Below are 16747 nucleotides of genomic sequence, written 5' to 3' on the forward strand. Positions count from 1 at the left end.
CATCATAACAGAAGCAGAGTTGACAAACGAGGACTGCAGAAAAGGGAAAGGAGAATAAGAACAGAGGGGAGAGCAGGATGATAGGATAAGCTGGGGGAGTATACAGTATATTAGTGGAGGGTGGGAGAAGAACTCAATTTTATTTAACCAATTTTTTATTTTGCTCTTTAAAATAGGCTTTCATTTATGTTTGTTTTTTTTTAGGCAATTGGGGTTAAGTGACTTGCCCAGGGTCATACAGTTAGTGTCAAGTGCTTGGTCTGAGGTTGGATTAGAACTCAGGTCCTCCTGACTTCAGAGCCAGTGCTCTATCCACTGCGCCACCTAGCTGCCCCATGTCTTTTTTTTTTAACATCACCATAGTATTCCTTTCCCTAACCTTTCCAAAGAGCCATACCATATAATAAACAATATTTTTTAAAGACAAAAAGAAAAAATGAACAAAATTGATCAATTCATCAAAAATATGTACAACATATAACACTTGTGGTCCTTCCACCTCTGCAAAAGGGTGGGTTGGGAATATCTTCTCTCTCTTCCTTCCAGCCATACTTTCAACCAGTATTTCTTAGCAACCTGATGGGTCTTGTGAAAATGCCAATGTGAATGGTACAAAGATAACTGGGCTGGAGTCAGGGAGCCTGGGCTTGAGTACCAGTTCTGCCACTCACTATCGGCATGGCCTCAGGCAAGCTTCAGTTTCCTCTGCTAGCTGCTAAGGATACAGAGATAGAGGACACAGATCTTGCTTTCAAAGAATTTATAATCTAATAAAAGGAAAATCAAGGGCACCAGGAGTGTCAGAGAAGAGCAGAGAATTTTCCATCCAAGCTCTTTGAGATGATCTTTTAGGTCCCCTCCAGCTCAAATCTCCGATGAGTCTGCAATGCTAATTATCAAAGAAACACGACAGTCTATTATCAAGTGCTACATCATGGTGCAGACTCTATTGCAGGAGTTGAAGTGAAAGGAGAAGCTTCCTAAAAGTGTTCAGGGAAGGTGTTAAGGACAAAGAAATAAGGCAGGAAAAACGTCACTCAGGTGGGGGTCATGGGGAGGCTACTGTTGGATCTTCCCTTTGCAGAGGTGACCTAGGCCCATGAGGTTGAATGGAAGGAACTAAGGCCAAAAAGAAAGCTTTTCTTCCCTTCCTCTGAACAGAGGAAAAGAAAAACCACAACAGGGTCTATTTTGGGTGATGTGTAGTTTGGAGAGTAACCAAGGCCAAAAATAGATGCACTGAGTTGTTAGCGCACCCTCCTCCCCCACCCCTTGTCGAGTGAAGTGAAATCACTGGAAATCTGGAGGTCTTTCCCAACATTCTTCAGAAGCTATGTAACAGGCTGGAGGTCTCAGATCTCTCATCTCCCTCCCTTCCCCCTCCCAAGGGCTGGAATGCTTTTACATTTTGACTGTAAAAGGGAGGTGGAGGAATTATAGGAAGAGGAGATGAGAGAGAATGGGATTCAGACTGAAGTGAGAGTTAGGAGAAAGTGATTAGAGGGAAAAGAATCTCACTAGAAAGAGGGAGAAAGCTGGAAAGGGAGGCTAGTGGTCAGAGTGGGCCACAAATGGGGAGAATCAGACACTTGTATACAGCAATATAAGGCCATCTAGAAAGAGAGGGAGGAGGAGCAGGAAAATAACAAGAAGAAATAGGAAAGAGGAAAAGTTCAGAAGGAACATAAGGGGAACTTGAGGGCTGAAAGTGAAAGGACAGCTGGAGATAGAGAAGATGAGTGCTTATTCACTGGCCCCTGCTTAATGGGTAGGGGGAGGGAAGGGATCCTAGAGAGTCAGACTCAGCACTGAGATGAGACCAGTTGGTGGCACCATTACATATCACCTTCTGAGAGGCCTAATGGAGACTTTTCCTGGTAGGCTGAATCTGGAAGTTCCCCAGAAAGCTAGTCTCTGTAACCCACCCTCTTATCTCCTGTACTCTGAAACACCAAGATTTCAACAAGTGGATCTTTTTCTTTCCCCTCCCACTGACCCCTTGCTGAGGTGAGAGGGCTTAAGAGGCCATTTTCTATACAGCTGAAAGGGGAGAAATCAGTGACACAGACCCTTGAGTCAGGGCCTAACTTCTGAGAAGGGATGTTGAAGTGTTCCCTACTGGGGACCAATGAGAGGCTGTGATGAGTAACAAAGGTCCCATATCTCCAGATAGTCCAGTGATTTACGGAAAGGTTTCTGCTATGGGGAAAGGGAAGAGAATGCATCAGGGCCACAGAGAAGAATAGGGGAGGATTCTGGGGGACCTCTACTGTCTCCTGTCACTAGGCAGGAAAAGGCAAAGTCAGTGACCCCAGCCATGGGCCCTCAGCCAAGCACCTCCCTTTGGCCTCAATTCCTACTCCTTCCCATATAACGCGCAAACTTTCTGGGCTTCCTACTTCTTTGTGAGAGTGACACCACAGCAAGGGGTCAAGAAGAAGAAGGCCAGAGTTCTGTGGAGTTGTTGCCATTCTCTTTCCAGTCTTTATCTCATTTTATTCTCCTCCATGCTTCGGTCAAACTGAACCCCCCTTGTCTCCAGTACACTCTGAGATCTTACTCCTGTCATGCCTTTCCTCAGATAGCCTTCCTTGTCAAGCCTGCCTACCTATTTTCATCTTTTAAAAACCAGGGACTGTGTCTTATCTAAATTTTCTGTTGAAGGAAACAAGCATTTTATTAAGTGCCTACTATGTGTCAGGCACTGTGCTTTACAAATATTATCTCATTTAATCCTTATAACAATCCAGAGAGATAGGTGCGATTATCTGTTTTACAGTTGACAAAACTGAAGCAGGCAGAGGTTAACTGACTTGCCCAGGATCACACAGCTAGTAAGTGTCTGAGGCCAGATTTGAACTCATCTTCTTGATTCCAGGCTTAGCATTCTGTCTACTGTACCACCTAACTGCCCCTAAATGTTTTAAAACATGTGTATTATTTTTATTATGTTAATATATTATTATATCAATATATTCTAATTCTATTGTTATATAAATATTATACTTACATATTATATAAGTTACTATTATTTATTATGTTATATACTATACTATTATATTCTAAATATACTCTTATAGATAATAACATACTATTATTATATTCCTAGAGGTCTGGGCTCCTACACCTTGTTTATAGTGGTAATAAACATCTACTCAGAGTCAAAATCAATCAACAAGAATTTATCCATCTCCTACTATGTGCTAGGTGCTAGGGATACAATTACAAAGAATGAAACAATCTCTACTCATAATGAACCACTACCATGACCAGGCCTATCATGCCTAGAGGTGATACCAGGGGTACTATGTAGCTAGAAACTTTTAAGACTTTACCTCCCTAAATGGCACACCTCAAGTCCTAGCCAGACACAGCTGCTGACACAAGACCAAGCCTGAAAGGGCCCCACCAAAGTCTGAACATACCAGCTTTCTGAGAATGGGCCCCTGGAGGGCAGAGGAGTCAGCCCTGCATCATCAAGGACTGGCAGATGAGCAGACAGACGAGCAAAAGAGAGAGTAGCAGAGGTTAGTGGGAAAGCTGCTACCAGCACTACTTCCCTAAAACAGTGGTTCTCGGATCTTTTGGTTTAAGTACTCCTATAGACTCTTAAAAATGCTTGAGGACCCCAAAAAGCTTTTGTTTATGTGAGTTATGACATATCTATCAATATGTACCATATAAGAAACTAAAACTAATTAACTTTTAAAAATATTTATTAATTCATTTTGAATAATAATAAACATGTTACATATTAACATAAATGACATTTTTATGAAAAATATTTCCCCCAAAAAAAATCAGTGAGATAAAGTGGCATTGTTTTACATATTTTTACAAAGTTCTGTCATGTCTGGCTTAACAAGAGACAGCTAGATTCTCACATCTGCTTCTGTACTCAACTTATTGTGTTATATTGCTTTAGTTGAAGTATATGAACGAAATCTGGTCTCACACAGATATGTAGTTGGAAAAGGTAGGAGTATTTAAATAAACAAATGATATATTAGCATTATGAAAATTATTTTGACATAAAGGACCCCATGAAAGGCTTTCAGAGACTTCCAAGGTTTCAGAAACCATTGCCCTAAATAGGAGTAGGGTCTTGAGGCCACATGTGGCCTTCTAGGTCCTTGGGTACAGCCTTTTGACTGAGTCTAAGTTTTACAGAACAAATCCTTTTATTAAGGGTATTTGTTCTGTGAAGTTTGGATTCAGTCAAAGGGCCACGCTTGAGGACTTAGAGGGCCTCCTAGAAGACATGTGGCCTGGAGGCCACAGGTTCTCCATCCCTGCCCTAAGAAAATGTTGATGACCATCTGACTATATGGCATCCTACAAGCCCTCTGACAGTGGGGATACCTTTAAGACACAAGTGTTGTTTAGTCATGTCTGACTCTTTGTGACCTTATCTGGGGTTTTCTCAGCAAAGATTCTAGAGTGGTTTACCATTCCTTTCTCCAGTTCAATTTACAGATAAGGAAACTGAGGCAGAGTTAAGTGACTTGCCCAATGTCATATAGCGAGTAAGTGTCTGAGACTGGATTTGAACTCAAGTCTTCCTGACTCCAGGCCTGGCATTCTATACACTGCATCACCTAGCTGCCCACAAGTACAAAGGATGAAAGCCTTCCCTGAAGGCTGATTGAGGGGGAGAGTAGCTGGAATATATCAGGGCCTCCAATTATAGTGGAAAGCCTTTAGGATTTGGAGTTAGAAGAACTATAATCATTTCTCAGCTCTCTACCACTTATTTCCCCTGTGCAGGGCAAGTCTCTCTGATCCCATTTCGTCATCTGTAAAATGAGGGAGTTGGACCAAATGACCTTCCAACGCTAAATCTATAGTCCAATGACCCTTCTTTTGCAACTTCACCGCCAGCCCTCTCCGACTTGGGAAAAGCAAAAAAGGCTGAAGTGGATACTGGATACTGAGTAAGGTCACCAAGAATGCCAGGCATCTCTAACCAGCTGAACTGCCGAGGGCAGAGTGGCATGGGGCCAAAGAAGAGAGGACTGAAAAGAAGAGACAAAATGTGGGGTTTGGGTCTGGGAGGTGGCATTCTATTAAGCTAGAGAGAGCATTTCCTCCTTACAGCCTCACAAACACATGAATTTACACATAGACTGAGACACACACGTGCCCATAAGCACACAAACTCGCACGCATGCACACACACGCACGTACGTGCACGCACGCACACGCACGCGCACGCACACACACATGCACACACACACACACGCACGCACACACACACACACGCACACACTCCCCCTCAGTCTGGAGTGGGGAAGTGCCTCTTGGTGCCTGGGCAGATTTCCAGAACCTTTGGAAAGTGGGTGGGGAGGCCCTTGGATGAGTTCATCAGACTTCCTGCCTGGAGGGGTTATAAAGGGAAGAGTCCACAAGTCGAGGAGAGCAGCCGCATCTCCTGAACAACTGCTCCACTCAGAGCTTCACTCCAGCTCCTGTTCTTCACAGGCTTCCACCCCCACAGCTGGACAAGAAGTTGAGGGAGTCAACAACAGCAGCCACCACCAATTCCTCTAAGAGATTTTTGAAAACTTTCAGGTAAGGGAGAGTCCGTGTCCTTCCCTTTCTCTTTTTTAAGCCAGAGTAGAAACTGCCCTCCCTGTCTCCTTGTCCCAGGCACCAAAACCATTAGCTGCTTCCCCCCTTAGCTTCATGGGCTGAGGAGCAGATAACGCCATCCAGTAGAATGACCTGGGCAGTACTGATGGGGAAGAAAGGCCAGAATCAGGAGCAGGGAGCCGGGCACTGAACCATATGAGCCAATCTTTTCTGCGTCCCACCTCCTGAGTTCCCTACCACTTCCCTCGAATGTTTGTTTTCTCTCTTGGCCAAAAAGAAGGAAAAAAAAGTCTTTTTCCCCAACTTCTCATGAAAGTTACTTTGAGAAAGTGAAATTCACTACAAAAAAGATACTCCTGTAATTTATTCTCTGGGTATACAGAACAGAGGGAAGAAGTGTTGGGAGCAGAAGCCCTTCTCCAAGTTTCTCAAAAAATCAAGGCCCACCAAGAACAGTAGAACTAGGAACAATTTCGGACCTTAGAAGGGATCAAGAATCAGTCAGAGTCAGAAGTGCCTAGGTGTCCAACCCTTGAATTTCTCAGATGGCTCAGGCATCACCCTCCTCTCTGCCCTTATGTTAGAAACAAAGGAAAGACACTTTTCCTTTCCCCCATCTCTGGCCTCAGGGATCTATAATTCTGTCAAGTCTCTTCTCCCTCTCCAGAGAGTTCATTACATTTTTCATCTTGTCTTTTCCCTTTCTAGGATGCTGTTCTCCGGGGCCTTTGCCTGCCTCTCCTTGGTCCTCATACTTGGTGTAGGGGATTCTTTGCCTCAACACAACCCCCAGGTAGCCCAAATGGTCACAGACTTTGGGATGAAGGTATTTCGGGAAGTGGTCCAAACCTCTGGGGATGGCAATGTGGTCTTCTCACCCTATGGAGTAGCCTCAGTGCTGGCTATGCTGCAAGTGACAAGTGGAGGGAACACCAGGGAGCAGATCCAAGCTGCAATGGAATACAGCATTGAAGGTGAGAGACCTTCCTGGGAGGGAATGGGAGGGAAAGGGGGTGACTTGTGTGTCCTTGAGCAAGTGACTTAATGTCTCTAAATTTCTGTTTTCTCATCAATAAAATGATCTGGCTGAATCAGGCAATGTATAAGGTACCCTGGATGCTATTATATAATATTATTCACCTAGACTGAGGGAAGGCTCACACAGCAGGTGGCCAGGATAAACTCATGTGTTGCTAAGATACAGGGACTACAGCTGGTTTCTCTGACAACATCCACCAGAACTTAAACTTTGATCAGTCTCAGGGCAAGTTTGGGGCTTCCAAACACAAGCAGAAAAAAAAAAAAAGAACCCCCAGAGGTTATCTGATGAAGTGAGGCAGGAATAGTGATGGAGAAGGGATTAAGGGAGGGTATGAAATCTCCTTCTGTGGAGATGTATGAGAAGAGAGATGCTTGATCTGAAATGGGTTGGAGGTCATTCTGTCTGTGGCAGGATCCAACCATCCTAAGGAACCTCTGATTCTATAAGCTTGATGTGTCTCCTCTTTCCTGCCACTGTCTAGAGAAAGGTCTGGCCCCTGGTCTCCGAAAGCTCTACAAGGAGCTCATGGCACCTTGGAACAAAGACGAATTCAGTACAGCCAATGCCATCTTCATCCAGCGTGATTTGGAACTTGTCCAGGGCTTTATGCCCTACTTCTTCAAAGTATTCCGGAGCATGGTCAAGCAGGTGGACTTCACTGAGGGGGAAAGGGCCCGGTTCATTGTGAATGACTGGGTACAGAAGCACACAAAAGGTAAGAAGACCAGGAAAAGTAGAAATCTTATTTAAAACTTTGTCTCCTCATGCACTGACTCTAAGAACAGCTACAAAATGGTGTCTGGGGTAGTCCTTTATAGCCCCAGTGCAGAACATAAAGTAGGTGCTTAATGAAAGCTTGCTGGATGAATGAATGAACAAATGAATGAAATAGAAATCAGAATTAAGTATGACAAAACACAAAACAGCATACAAGGCAATAGTCGTGAGGTCTACCCAACAGCAGTGACCCTTATGAAACAGCCTGATCTTTACAAGGGCAGAAGACTGTATGATGGGTTTGAGAGCTTTTCTCACTATTTTTTGTAATGCTGAAGATAAAAGATTACATAGTAGAAGACAGAGGTGGAGGATAAATTGATCCACTTCAGACTCCCAGACAGACAATTGCAATCTAGTCTGACAAACAAAAAGGCTAATGTAATTTGAAACTACATCATAAGAGGAACAGCATTTTTCAAAGAAAAAAATAATACTCAGAATGTACTCTGCAGTTTAAAGTCAAATCTGCTGGAAATAATTTTTATTTAATTTAACATTAATCTCTATCCAAGTCATTTCTAGTTTAGAAAAAGGGATATCCAAAATGGTATAGACATGACTCTCTGCCCCAAAATGATCTGAAGTAACATATATAGAAATCTTGAACAAGGAAAAAATCACATATTAAAATCAAGTTTGGAGTTAACATTTCAGAATAGTCACCACTCAGTTCCAACCTAGACCACTCCCCTTAAATATTGAAAAGAAGTCAATGTCTTAACCTTGATTCCTGAGGTCAGTATCTTAACCTTGAATGAAAAAGAGAACACTGTCCTTAGGTGGATCATTGAGACAAGCACATCAAGTGGAGAGAAAGACAAAAATTAAATTTGATTATCATCCTTTTTCCATTTCCTAGGAAAGTCTAGCTTTTGTTTTTTCTACTTTGCTAAAGGGAAAAGTCTGGAAAGGGGATAGGCTAGCTAGAGAAATATCATTTCTTAATATTCCTAGAGAAACTAAAAAGAAGGTTTTTAATATGTATAATTTGAAGCATATCCTAAATTTACTAATTCTAGGGTCTCAATTTTGAACATGCTAATCAATAACAAAACACATACTTTAGTTGTCCAAATTGTGTTCTCTGTGTTTTGTTTTGTTTTGTTCAAATTCAGCATGACAGTAATACAACAAAGACTTTTCTCAATGCTATAATAGTATGCCAACTGATATATAATAGTATGCCAACTAGTTCCACCTTGAAATAGGCTACAGAAAACAATGTGAGTAGAGATAAAACCTAGTGTTTTAACATACTTCATTCTCTATTTATTAGCCAAGCAGTAGCCAGAAAGGAATGCAGATTAACAATGCTATCTGGGATATAAGTGTTCCAAATTTAAAGGCAAGTAGAACTTTATTCTACTGGTCAGTTGGCAAGTAGCTAGTCTGATTGCCTTAGCCATAGCTATTATAGAATAAATATTCTAAATCCAAAACTCATTCTTCCAATATAGCTATTAACTTCATTTGGAAAGTGTATTTGTTGAGCCCAACAAATATTATCAAATATTACAATTATATCCTCATCTCAAAATTTTCTGCATACTGCATACTGGTTGTAAAGGTCAGGAAGTCCACCTAATTCCCTATTCTATACCAAATACCTGGCAGGAGCTCTTATTTATGCTAGGATACCCTGGGAGGAGTTTGAGCTCTCACATATCACAAAAGACTACTCAGTCCCATAATGCATCCTTTCCAGGGTTCCTGAGTCAGGGCCCACACTCCCTTCATGGGGCCATAAGCATGTGAGTGGCTGCACTGTACTGCACTCTTAGCCTGACAATGTCCACACATAACTTCATGGTCGGAGATCAGTAAACATTCTTGATCTTTGAACTGTCCAGCTAACCTTGATGAGTGAAATCACTACATATGGCCCCATAGTTGGTCATCCAAAAAATCCAGAATCTCAGAGCATTGCTCTATCTCATTAGAGTTTCTCAACCCATTGCATTTATTCACTCAGTGAGGAAAGGATAGTATTCATGTGGTTTGCCTAGTGTAGAAATCACGTAGAGCATACCCCAAATCACCTAGAACTGATTCGACAGGCTCTTCTCAAAAAAAAAAAAAAAAATGGTTTTTCTAGTGGCCTCTTTCTAGGTCTTTATGTACATTTCAGACTGAAATTGAAGGGTTGGCTTTATCCAGAAGTATCCAATTAAAACTTACTAACATCTCCTAAATAGAAAGGATGCTCAAGTACTAGTCAGGTCTAGTTAAGTTGTATAAGAGAGCTGTAGTCTTAGAGCAATGAAAGCACTGAGAAGCAACATGTTTTGAAAAAGATAATTTTCTATCCTGATTTTAGATCCTGTAGTTAGTAATATTCTCCCATTCTCAGATCACCAATACCAAGAAAGAATGTATATGGTCACCAAGGATAACAATTTATTCATAACACTTTATAGAAATTTTGCACACTCAATGGATACTTAATAAGTACTTCCTTAAAGAATTCATTTATAGCCAGCAAGGTAAGAAGGTTCATAACAATAAATAAAGATAAAGTTCATAACAATAAATAAAGATAAAGTTCATAACAGTAAATGCAGCTGGCTTCCCTAATATGGCAATACAGCTCACATCTTCAGTTAAACCTTTTACAATTCCTTCCAGAAAGGCATTCATTGGAATTTGCCCTGGAGATGACAGGCACACTGTAACTCTAGACTCTGGACACAGGAGAAGTTCCAAGCACGGTCTCTTGCTACTTTTTGCCTCAAGCTGTCTTAGAAGCAAAGGTTCATTTAGACCGGAATACATTAACTAAGTGTTGAAGACTAGCTTTCAGCAGTTTGGTATTAACAGTAATTTGGTTACAAAAGTCTTTCAGTAGTTCCCCGTATGCCCGCTTTGAAGGCTACTTTAGTGGCAAAGTAAACTTTCATTCATGGTCAACCCACACACACACACACAAACACACACACACAATAACAAGAATAGGTTGATCATTACAGCACTTAGTTACTTGGAATGAATCAACTTGTAAGATAACAAAAGAAAAAAAAAGATCCAACAGGTATGCTGCTCTTCTCTTTATTTTAATAGCTAGCAATTATATAGCACAAAAATTAATAAAGCACCTGACACTCATTAGAAGCTTATAAAGTAAGTACTATCATTATCCATATTTCACAGATAAGAAAATCAAGACCAAAAGCAATCAGAGAACTTGGACAGGGTCACACAGCTAGTGTGTCTGGCAGAATCTAAAATCAGGTTTCTTTGACTCCAAGGCCACTCTTCTATTCACTGAGCCAATTAGTTAAACTTTGTCTTGGCCTGGTTTCTCCATTTTATATGCTTGTTTGGATGAGGTAGGTACAATAATACTGAAATATAGTGTTACTGTTGGTTTAGTAAAGATAAATTTTCAACCAAATTTTTATACTGCAACTGCACCAATTAACACTAATTTTCCCCTTTTCTCAATCATATTATACCAAACACTGGGGCCAGGTAAGGAAGAATTGGTGACAAAAAACAAGCCTTGTAGAAGATCAAGATCTTATAGAATGTCTAATAGAGGCTATAAAGAAGTAAAATTAAGTCTTAATTGCTATGTCTAGAGGGTGAAAAAGGCTACAGATCTTGACTAAGGAGTTTGCACAGATATCTTTTTTCTATATTGCCTGGCTGTTTCCAGGATGGCCTTAGACTACTCTTCTGAAATATCCCTCTAAATAGACTTCATGCAGCCTATGATGGTTTAGGCACAGATTAATTTTATATTAAGTAAAATTGTTTCTGGCAAACTAAAACAGAGTACTTTTTAAAAATATTTTTAATCAAGATATTCAAAATGAGGGAGGTGATGGTTCTCTTGTACTCTACCTTGATAAGACTATATCTGAGGTATCATATTCAGTTCAGGGGGCCAATCTGAGGAAAGAATTTGAAGATCCGTGTCCAAACGAAGGTGAAAAGAATGGCAAAAGGCCTCAACATCATGCCATATGAGGATCCACTGAAGGAACTCGGGATGTTCCTGGAGAAGAAAAGATACAGGAGGAAAATGAAAACTGTCTTCAAATGTAGAAGATAGATTAGATCTGTACTACTTGGCCCCAGAGAATAGAATGACAGGAGGAACGATGAGTAGAATTGTATGAATTTTATTAGGTTTATTGAAAAGTAAAACTTGCTAATTATTAGAGCTTGCCAAAAATGTCATCATTTGTGCAAGAGGTAATGACTTCACTAGCAGTGTTCAACAAAAGCCTGGAAGACCACTTGTGGAGGAAGTTATAAAGAGGATCCTTGGATAGGTATAGGTTAGCCTGGATAACCTCTGAGAGGCCTTCCAACTCTGAGTTTCTGTAGTTCTGGTGCCTCTCCAAATACATCCAGCAGAGAACCTAAGACTGGGGAGGAACAATAAATACAGAGAAATGAAATCTTAGCCTCCTGACTATCAAATTTTCTCTTGCCTTTCCACTTAGGCATGATCAGCAACCTGCTGGGAGAGGGAGCTGTGGACCAGTTGACCAAAATGGTGTTGGTCAATGCACTCTACTTCAAAGGCCAGTGGAAGCTACCTTTTCCAACCAAGGGCATCCACCATCGCCTCTTCCACAAATCTGATGGAAGTACTGCCTCCGTGCTCATGATGGCCCAGACCAACAAGTTCAGTTGCAGTAAGTGCAAGTGCTCCTCTTTTTTCCTCCAGGACTGAATAATTCCATTATTCAGAATTGGGATCTAATCTGACAAACTCAGAAGTTCTGAGTTCTCAATCAGAGCTTTCTCCACTCTCTCTCTAGCTCAAAAAGAGTTTTTTTGCACCCAGAAAATCTTGCTGCAATGGTGGTGGAGGATGGGAAAGCCTGGATAGATAGTACTTAAAGAGTAAATTCTCAGGTTATAATTAGGTGGGGAGGTAGGAAGGGAGGGAAAAATAAAAAGGCTAAGAGAGTGCTGAAATCTAAAGATATGTGATGGTACTAAGACACCCTTGTGATAGACAAAAGAATAGGAGGAAGGAAGGGAATGGAAAATGAAAGAAACTTAAAAGTGAATTCCAGGAATGTATATGAGAAATTTTAAGAATGGGAAAAGTGGAGAGATTCTCCCCTAGGGTGGGGTTGAGTTGTAATGACTATTTTCATCATCAGTAGACCTTTTTCCCATGTAATTTTCTTTTTCTTTCTAGCTGAGTTCTTGACCCCCAGTGGGCACTACTATGACATTGTGGAACTGCCCTATCATGGTGACACCCTCAGTATGTTCATTGCTGCTCCCTATGAAAAAGAGGTACCCCTCTCTGCCCTCACCAGCATCTTAGACGCCCAGCTCATCAGTCAATGGAAGGGCAATATGACCAAACTGCCCCGTCTCCTGGTTCTGCCCAAGTAAGTCCTACCAACTTTGGCCCCTCACATGTTTACCATCTGTATCAGTTCTTGGTAAATGCTCCCTGTCCCCGATATAAATTCAGGATTATCTCGTGACTTCCTAATCTACTAGTGCTTCCCCAGGCTCTGAGACTCCAATAAAAATTTCTGGTGGTCTGGAATGGATTAAAAACAGTTCCTCCCCTTTGCTTTTGGTGAGGTGTAGAGAGAAAAGAGGCTATTGGAGCCTGCCTCTGGTTTCTTGCCCCCTAACGCCCAAAGTAAGAGCCAGTCACAAGAAAAGAGAAATCTGTAGTGGGAGACTGAGGGTGGGGTAAGTCTGGGCCATCAAATTTTTTTTTTAATATTTTTCCAACTCTTGAAAATTTTAAAAGAAAAGGGTGTGTGAGTATGTGTGTGTGTGTGTGTGTGTGTGTGTGTGTGTGTGTGTGAGAAACATCATCTTTTCTATCAAATTAGTAAACCTAACCTATAGTTCTTAGGTAAAGCCTCAGTTAATAAAGCAAATTTATAAAAATCCTTCTAAAGAGGGAAGAGGGGGTGATTAAGGCTGATGTTAGGTAATTTCAGAACTCCAGGGAAACCTCTCCCTGTGTCTGTCCCACTTTTTCAGATGATTTCAATAGCTGACGGACTTTTTTGTGCTTTTCTTTTTTTCCTTCTTTTTTTTAAAAAACAAAAATTGTGGCAATCAGTCATGTCCTGGTGAGAACTGAAGAGCTCAAAAGCCTCCCTGCTTGAGCTCTCTTCATGACTGACTCTAGAAAACAAAATCTACAAACGAAATTTTTTTTCTGAGATGTCCTTTCACAAGAATTTGCCCTTGACTCCCAACCAGACTGGGTAAAACAATGCCAACATTTCTGGCTTATTTAAGAAAAGGGATCAAACATTGGCCATGATTTCCAGACCTATATATTTATCCCTAATTCATCTCCAGAACTCCAGTCCTATATTTTCCGAATGCCTGCTAGACATCTTCTACTTGGATGTCCAATCAGCATCTCAAATTCAACATATACAAACCAGATCTAATTCTCATTTCCTCTAAAGTTATCCCTCCTCCAAACTCTTGTTTGTGTTCAGGGCACCAACAGGTATCTAGTGGAGGTACCTTGGTGTTAAACCTGACCCATCTTTGTAAACTTGGGAGATTTCTGACTTTTACCTTTCCCTCACTCTAGTCACAAAGTCACGCTAATTCTACCTCCACAGCATCTCCCACATATACCACCCCACCAGCAAGGCTTTCATCACCCTTCTTCAAGACTATTATCATAGTCTCCTAATTAATCTGTCTCCCCAACTTCAATTCTCAATCCTTCACACAGATGTCAAAATAATATAACGAAAGCACTGGTAGGAAAGTGTCACCTTCCTGATAAAAAATGTTCAGTGGTTCCCTTCCATAATCTGGCTCCCACCTATTTCCCATCTTTGTCTCACATTGCTCTTCTTCATGCTTTCTTATTCTAACCAAATAGGTCTGCCAGTTGTTCCCCAAACTCAGCAGTCTATCTCCTTCCAGTATCTGTGCATTCCTACAAGCTATCCATTACATTTGGAATGCATTCCTTCTTCATCTCTCCCTTTCAGACTACCTATATCCCTTCAAGATTTAGCTCATATAATTGTCAGTGCCCTCTCCTACCTCAAACTTTTCTTCTAACACTTTTTATCATCTCTCCACTGCCTCCTTTAACCTTTACTTCTCTAATACAATATAATATGCCCCATGTTGCTTCCTCCTAGCGAAATATAGGTTCCCTGAAGGCAAGGACTGTTTTGTTTTTGTCCTCATGTTCCCAGTACCTAGCACAGTGACTTGCTTTAAAAATGCTTATTGAGTGAAGAGACTCATCAATACTAGAAATCTACCTCTAACTTGGATAAACAGATAAATATCTCACTCTCCAATCTTTCAACAAGTTCTATATTCTATATTATCTCTTGGCAATGAGGACAATAGATTAAGAACAAGGCTTTTGGAAAGAGTACCAACTTAGAACCTTGGGTTCTGCTAATGATGTGTGTCCTGAACTTGAGCTAAGTCCTCTGATTTTGCAGGTTTTCTCTGGAGAGTGAAGTTGACCTGAAAAGGCCTCTGGAGAACTTGGGGATGAAGGACATGTTCAGGCCAGGGATAGCAGATTTCACAAGACTTTCTGGTAAGGAATCCTCTATGCCTTGTCTTGGTTCTCCTCCCTACCTCTAGGAACTTAAATCATCTGTGAATACGAAGAGGGGGTAGGGGAAAGTATCATCCAGAAAACGGGCTGACTGGCCCTTGTATCTATTTCTGTCTCAGACCAAGAAATACTCTATGTGTCCCAGGCCTTACAAAAGGTGAAGATTGAGGTGAATGAGAGTGGTACTGTGGCATCCTCAACCACTGGTAAGTCTGGCTCAGCCAGAAATGAGGGCAGGGACAAGTGGGGCAGTTCTTGAAATAAACTCCAGGCACTGAGGAGGTTTACTCCAAGATATAGGAAACAGTTAACCAATCCCTTGTACCCCTAGGATGAGTTAGGGGGTGGCCTACTCTCCCAAGTCCATCTCAGTGTGGACTAAACTTACTTCCCAGGTCAAAGTAGTCCTCTCTTCACAAATCAGTTCCTTCTCTGATCAAGGAAGGAAACAGCTCTCATTCACACATTCAATCACATTTCTCTGTCTAAAAGAGAGGGTCCTGCTTTCCCCAGGATCTGACTTCGTACCTCTCTAACTCCTGTAGGACCCTGGTTATTGAAAAGTCTCCAAAAGACTAGCTTTTAAACAGTGAGTAATAAGTATGTGGAGGAAAAAAAGGAAAAGAAAGACAGTTCTTTGGTCAGAAGACCTGGATTCAAATCCCACTTCAGATGCTGACTGCCTGTGTGACCCTGGGCAAGTCACTTAATCACCTTTAGTTCTCTCCCCTATAAAATGAAAGAGTTGGACTAGATAACCTCTAATATACCTTCTCGCTCTAGATCTATGATCCTATGAACCCCAAGACATGGTACAGATTGATAATACGTATAATTTCAAAAAGAGTCTTTAGATAAAGTCACAGGTAATAATAGGTTAAGAGAAGCCAGGGTATTTCAGGGAATATACCTAATTGTTCAAGGTTATTGGGTTTGGGTTTTTTTGGGAGGGAGGAAAACCTAGACCTTCTCCCAAACCATTCTTCAGTCCTATTATCAAGGCAGAGTAATAAGCCAGACAGACCAATTATCTGGCATGGTTGCAACTCTTATGTTCTTATACTTTAAGAGGTTTGTTTTTGTTTTTGTTTTTCTCTTCCAGCCATTGTTGTCTCTGCTCGAATGGCTCCCCAGGAGATCATCATGGACAGGCCCTTCCTCTTTGTAGTCAGGCACAATCCCACAGGTGAGGGATTAAAAAAATACTGCAACACTCTGAAGGTTGTTCCATTCTGCCTTGGACAAGGCAGACTCAAAAAGACCACCACTGTTCTTAGAGAGTATCTAAGGAAAGTTATCCTTAGTTACACTTATCTTCCTACTAGGTGAGGCATTATGATGAAGTAGAAGAGTGCTAGATTGGTAATCAGGGTCTGAGCTCTGCTCTCAGTTCCGCCATCAACTAGATATCAGCCAACAGACAAGTTATTCATTCTAAGCTTTATTTTATTCATCAATTAAAGCACAAAGTTGGACTAAATGACCCATACAGTCCCTTTTGGTTCTAAAATTCTACAATTCTTTTTATCTCCTCTAGGAACAATCCTTTTCATGGGACAAGTGATGGAACCCTAAGAGATCAAGTCTTCCGTTTGGGAAAAGGAACGCTCATTTGGAACAAACTAAAAAGTGACACACACACAAAAAAGACCCTCTGAAGAAATAACTTTTTTTTTTTTTTTGCTTTTCTCTTTCTAGAAAAAGACCAAACAAAACAAAACAACCACTGTTCCCTTTTAAAATCTCACCCTCAGGTCTTGGCCTCTCACACCCAGGCTTTA

General features: G+C 41.2%; 1 protein-coding gene and 1 long non-coding RNA gene across 3 annotated transcripts in view; one reads left to right on the forward strand and one right to left on the reverse strand.

Moving 5' to 3' along the window:
• LOC114039381 overlaps positions 1-16747 on the reverse strand; it is a 79619-nt gene that overhangs the window by 16503 nt on the left and 46369 nt on the right. For both annotated transcript variants that reach the window (XR_003568666.1, XR_003568665.1), the window contains exon 2: positions 11258-11411. This is a non-coding gene — a long non-coding RNA (uncharacterized LOC114039381). The remainder of the gene's footprint in view (positions 1-11257; positions 11412-16747) is intronic.
• On the forward strand, positions 5390-16741 carry SERPINE1 (serpin family E member 1). Its single transcript, XM_027857098.1, has 9 exons — positions 5390-5571; positions 6301-6566; positions 7116-7349; positions 11866-12060; positions 12576-12774; positions 14845-14945; positions 15086-15172; positions 16069-16152; positions 16504-16741. Exons 2-9 carry the CDS (start codon positions 6302-6304, stop codon positions 16539-16541), a joined length of 1203 nt encoding a protein of 400 aa, XP_027712899.1. The 5' UTR covers positions 5390-5571; position 6301; the 3' UTR covers positions 16542-16741.

The sequence above is a fragment of the Vombatus ursinus genome, unplaced genomic scaffold, assembly GCF_900497805.2.
Source record: "Vombatus ursinus unplaced genomic scaffold, bare-nosed wombat genome assembly UNPS02011916.1, whole genome shotgun sequence".
In the NCBI taxonomy this organism is placed as follows: Eukaryota; Metazoa; Chordata; class Mammalia; order Diprotodontia; family Vombatidae; genus Vombatus; species Vombatus ursinus.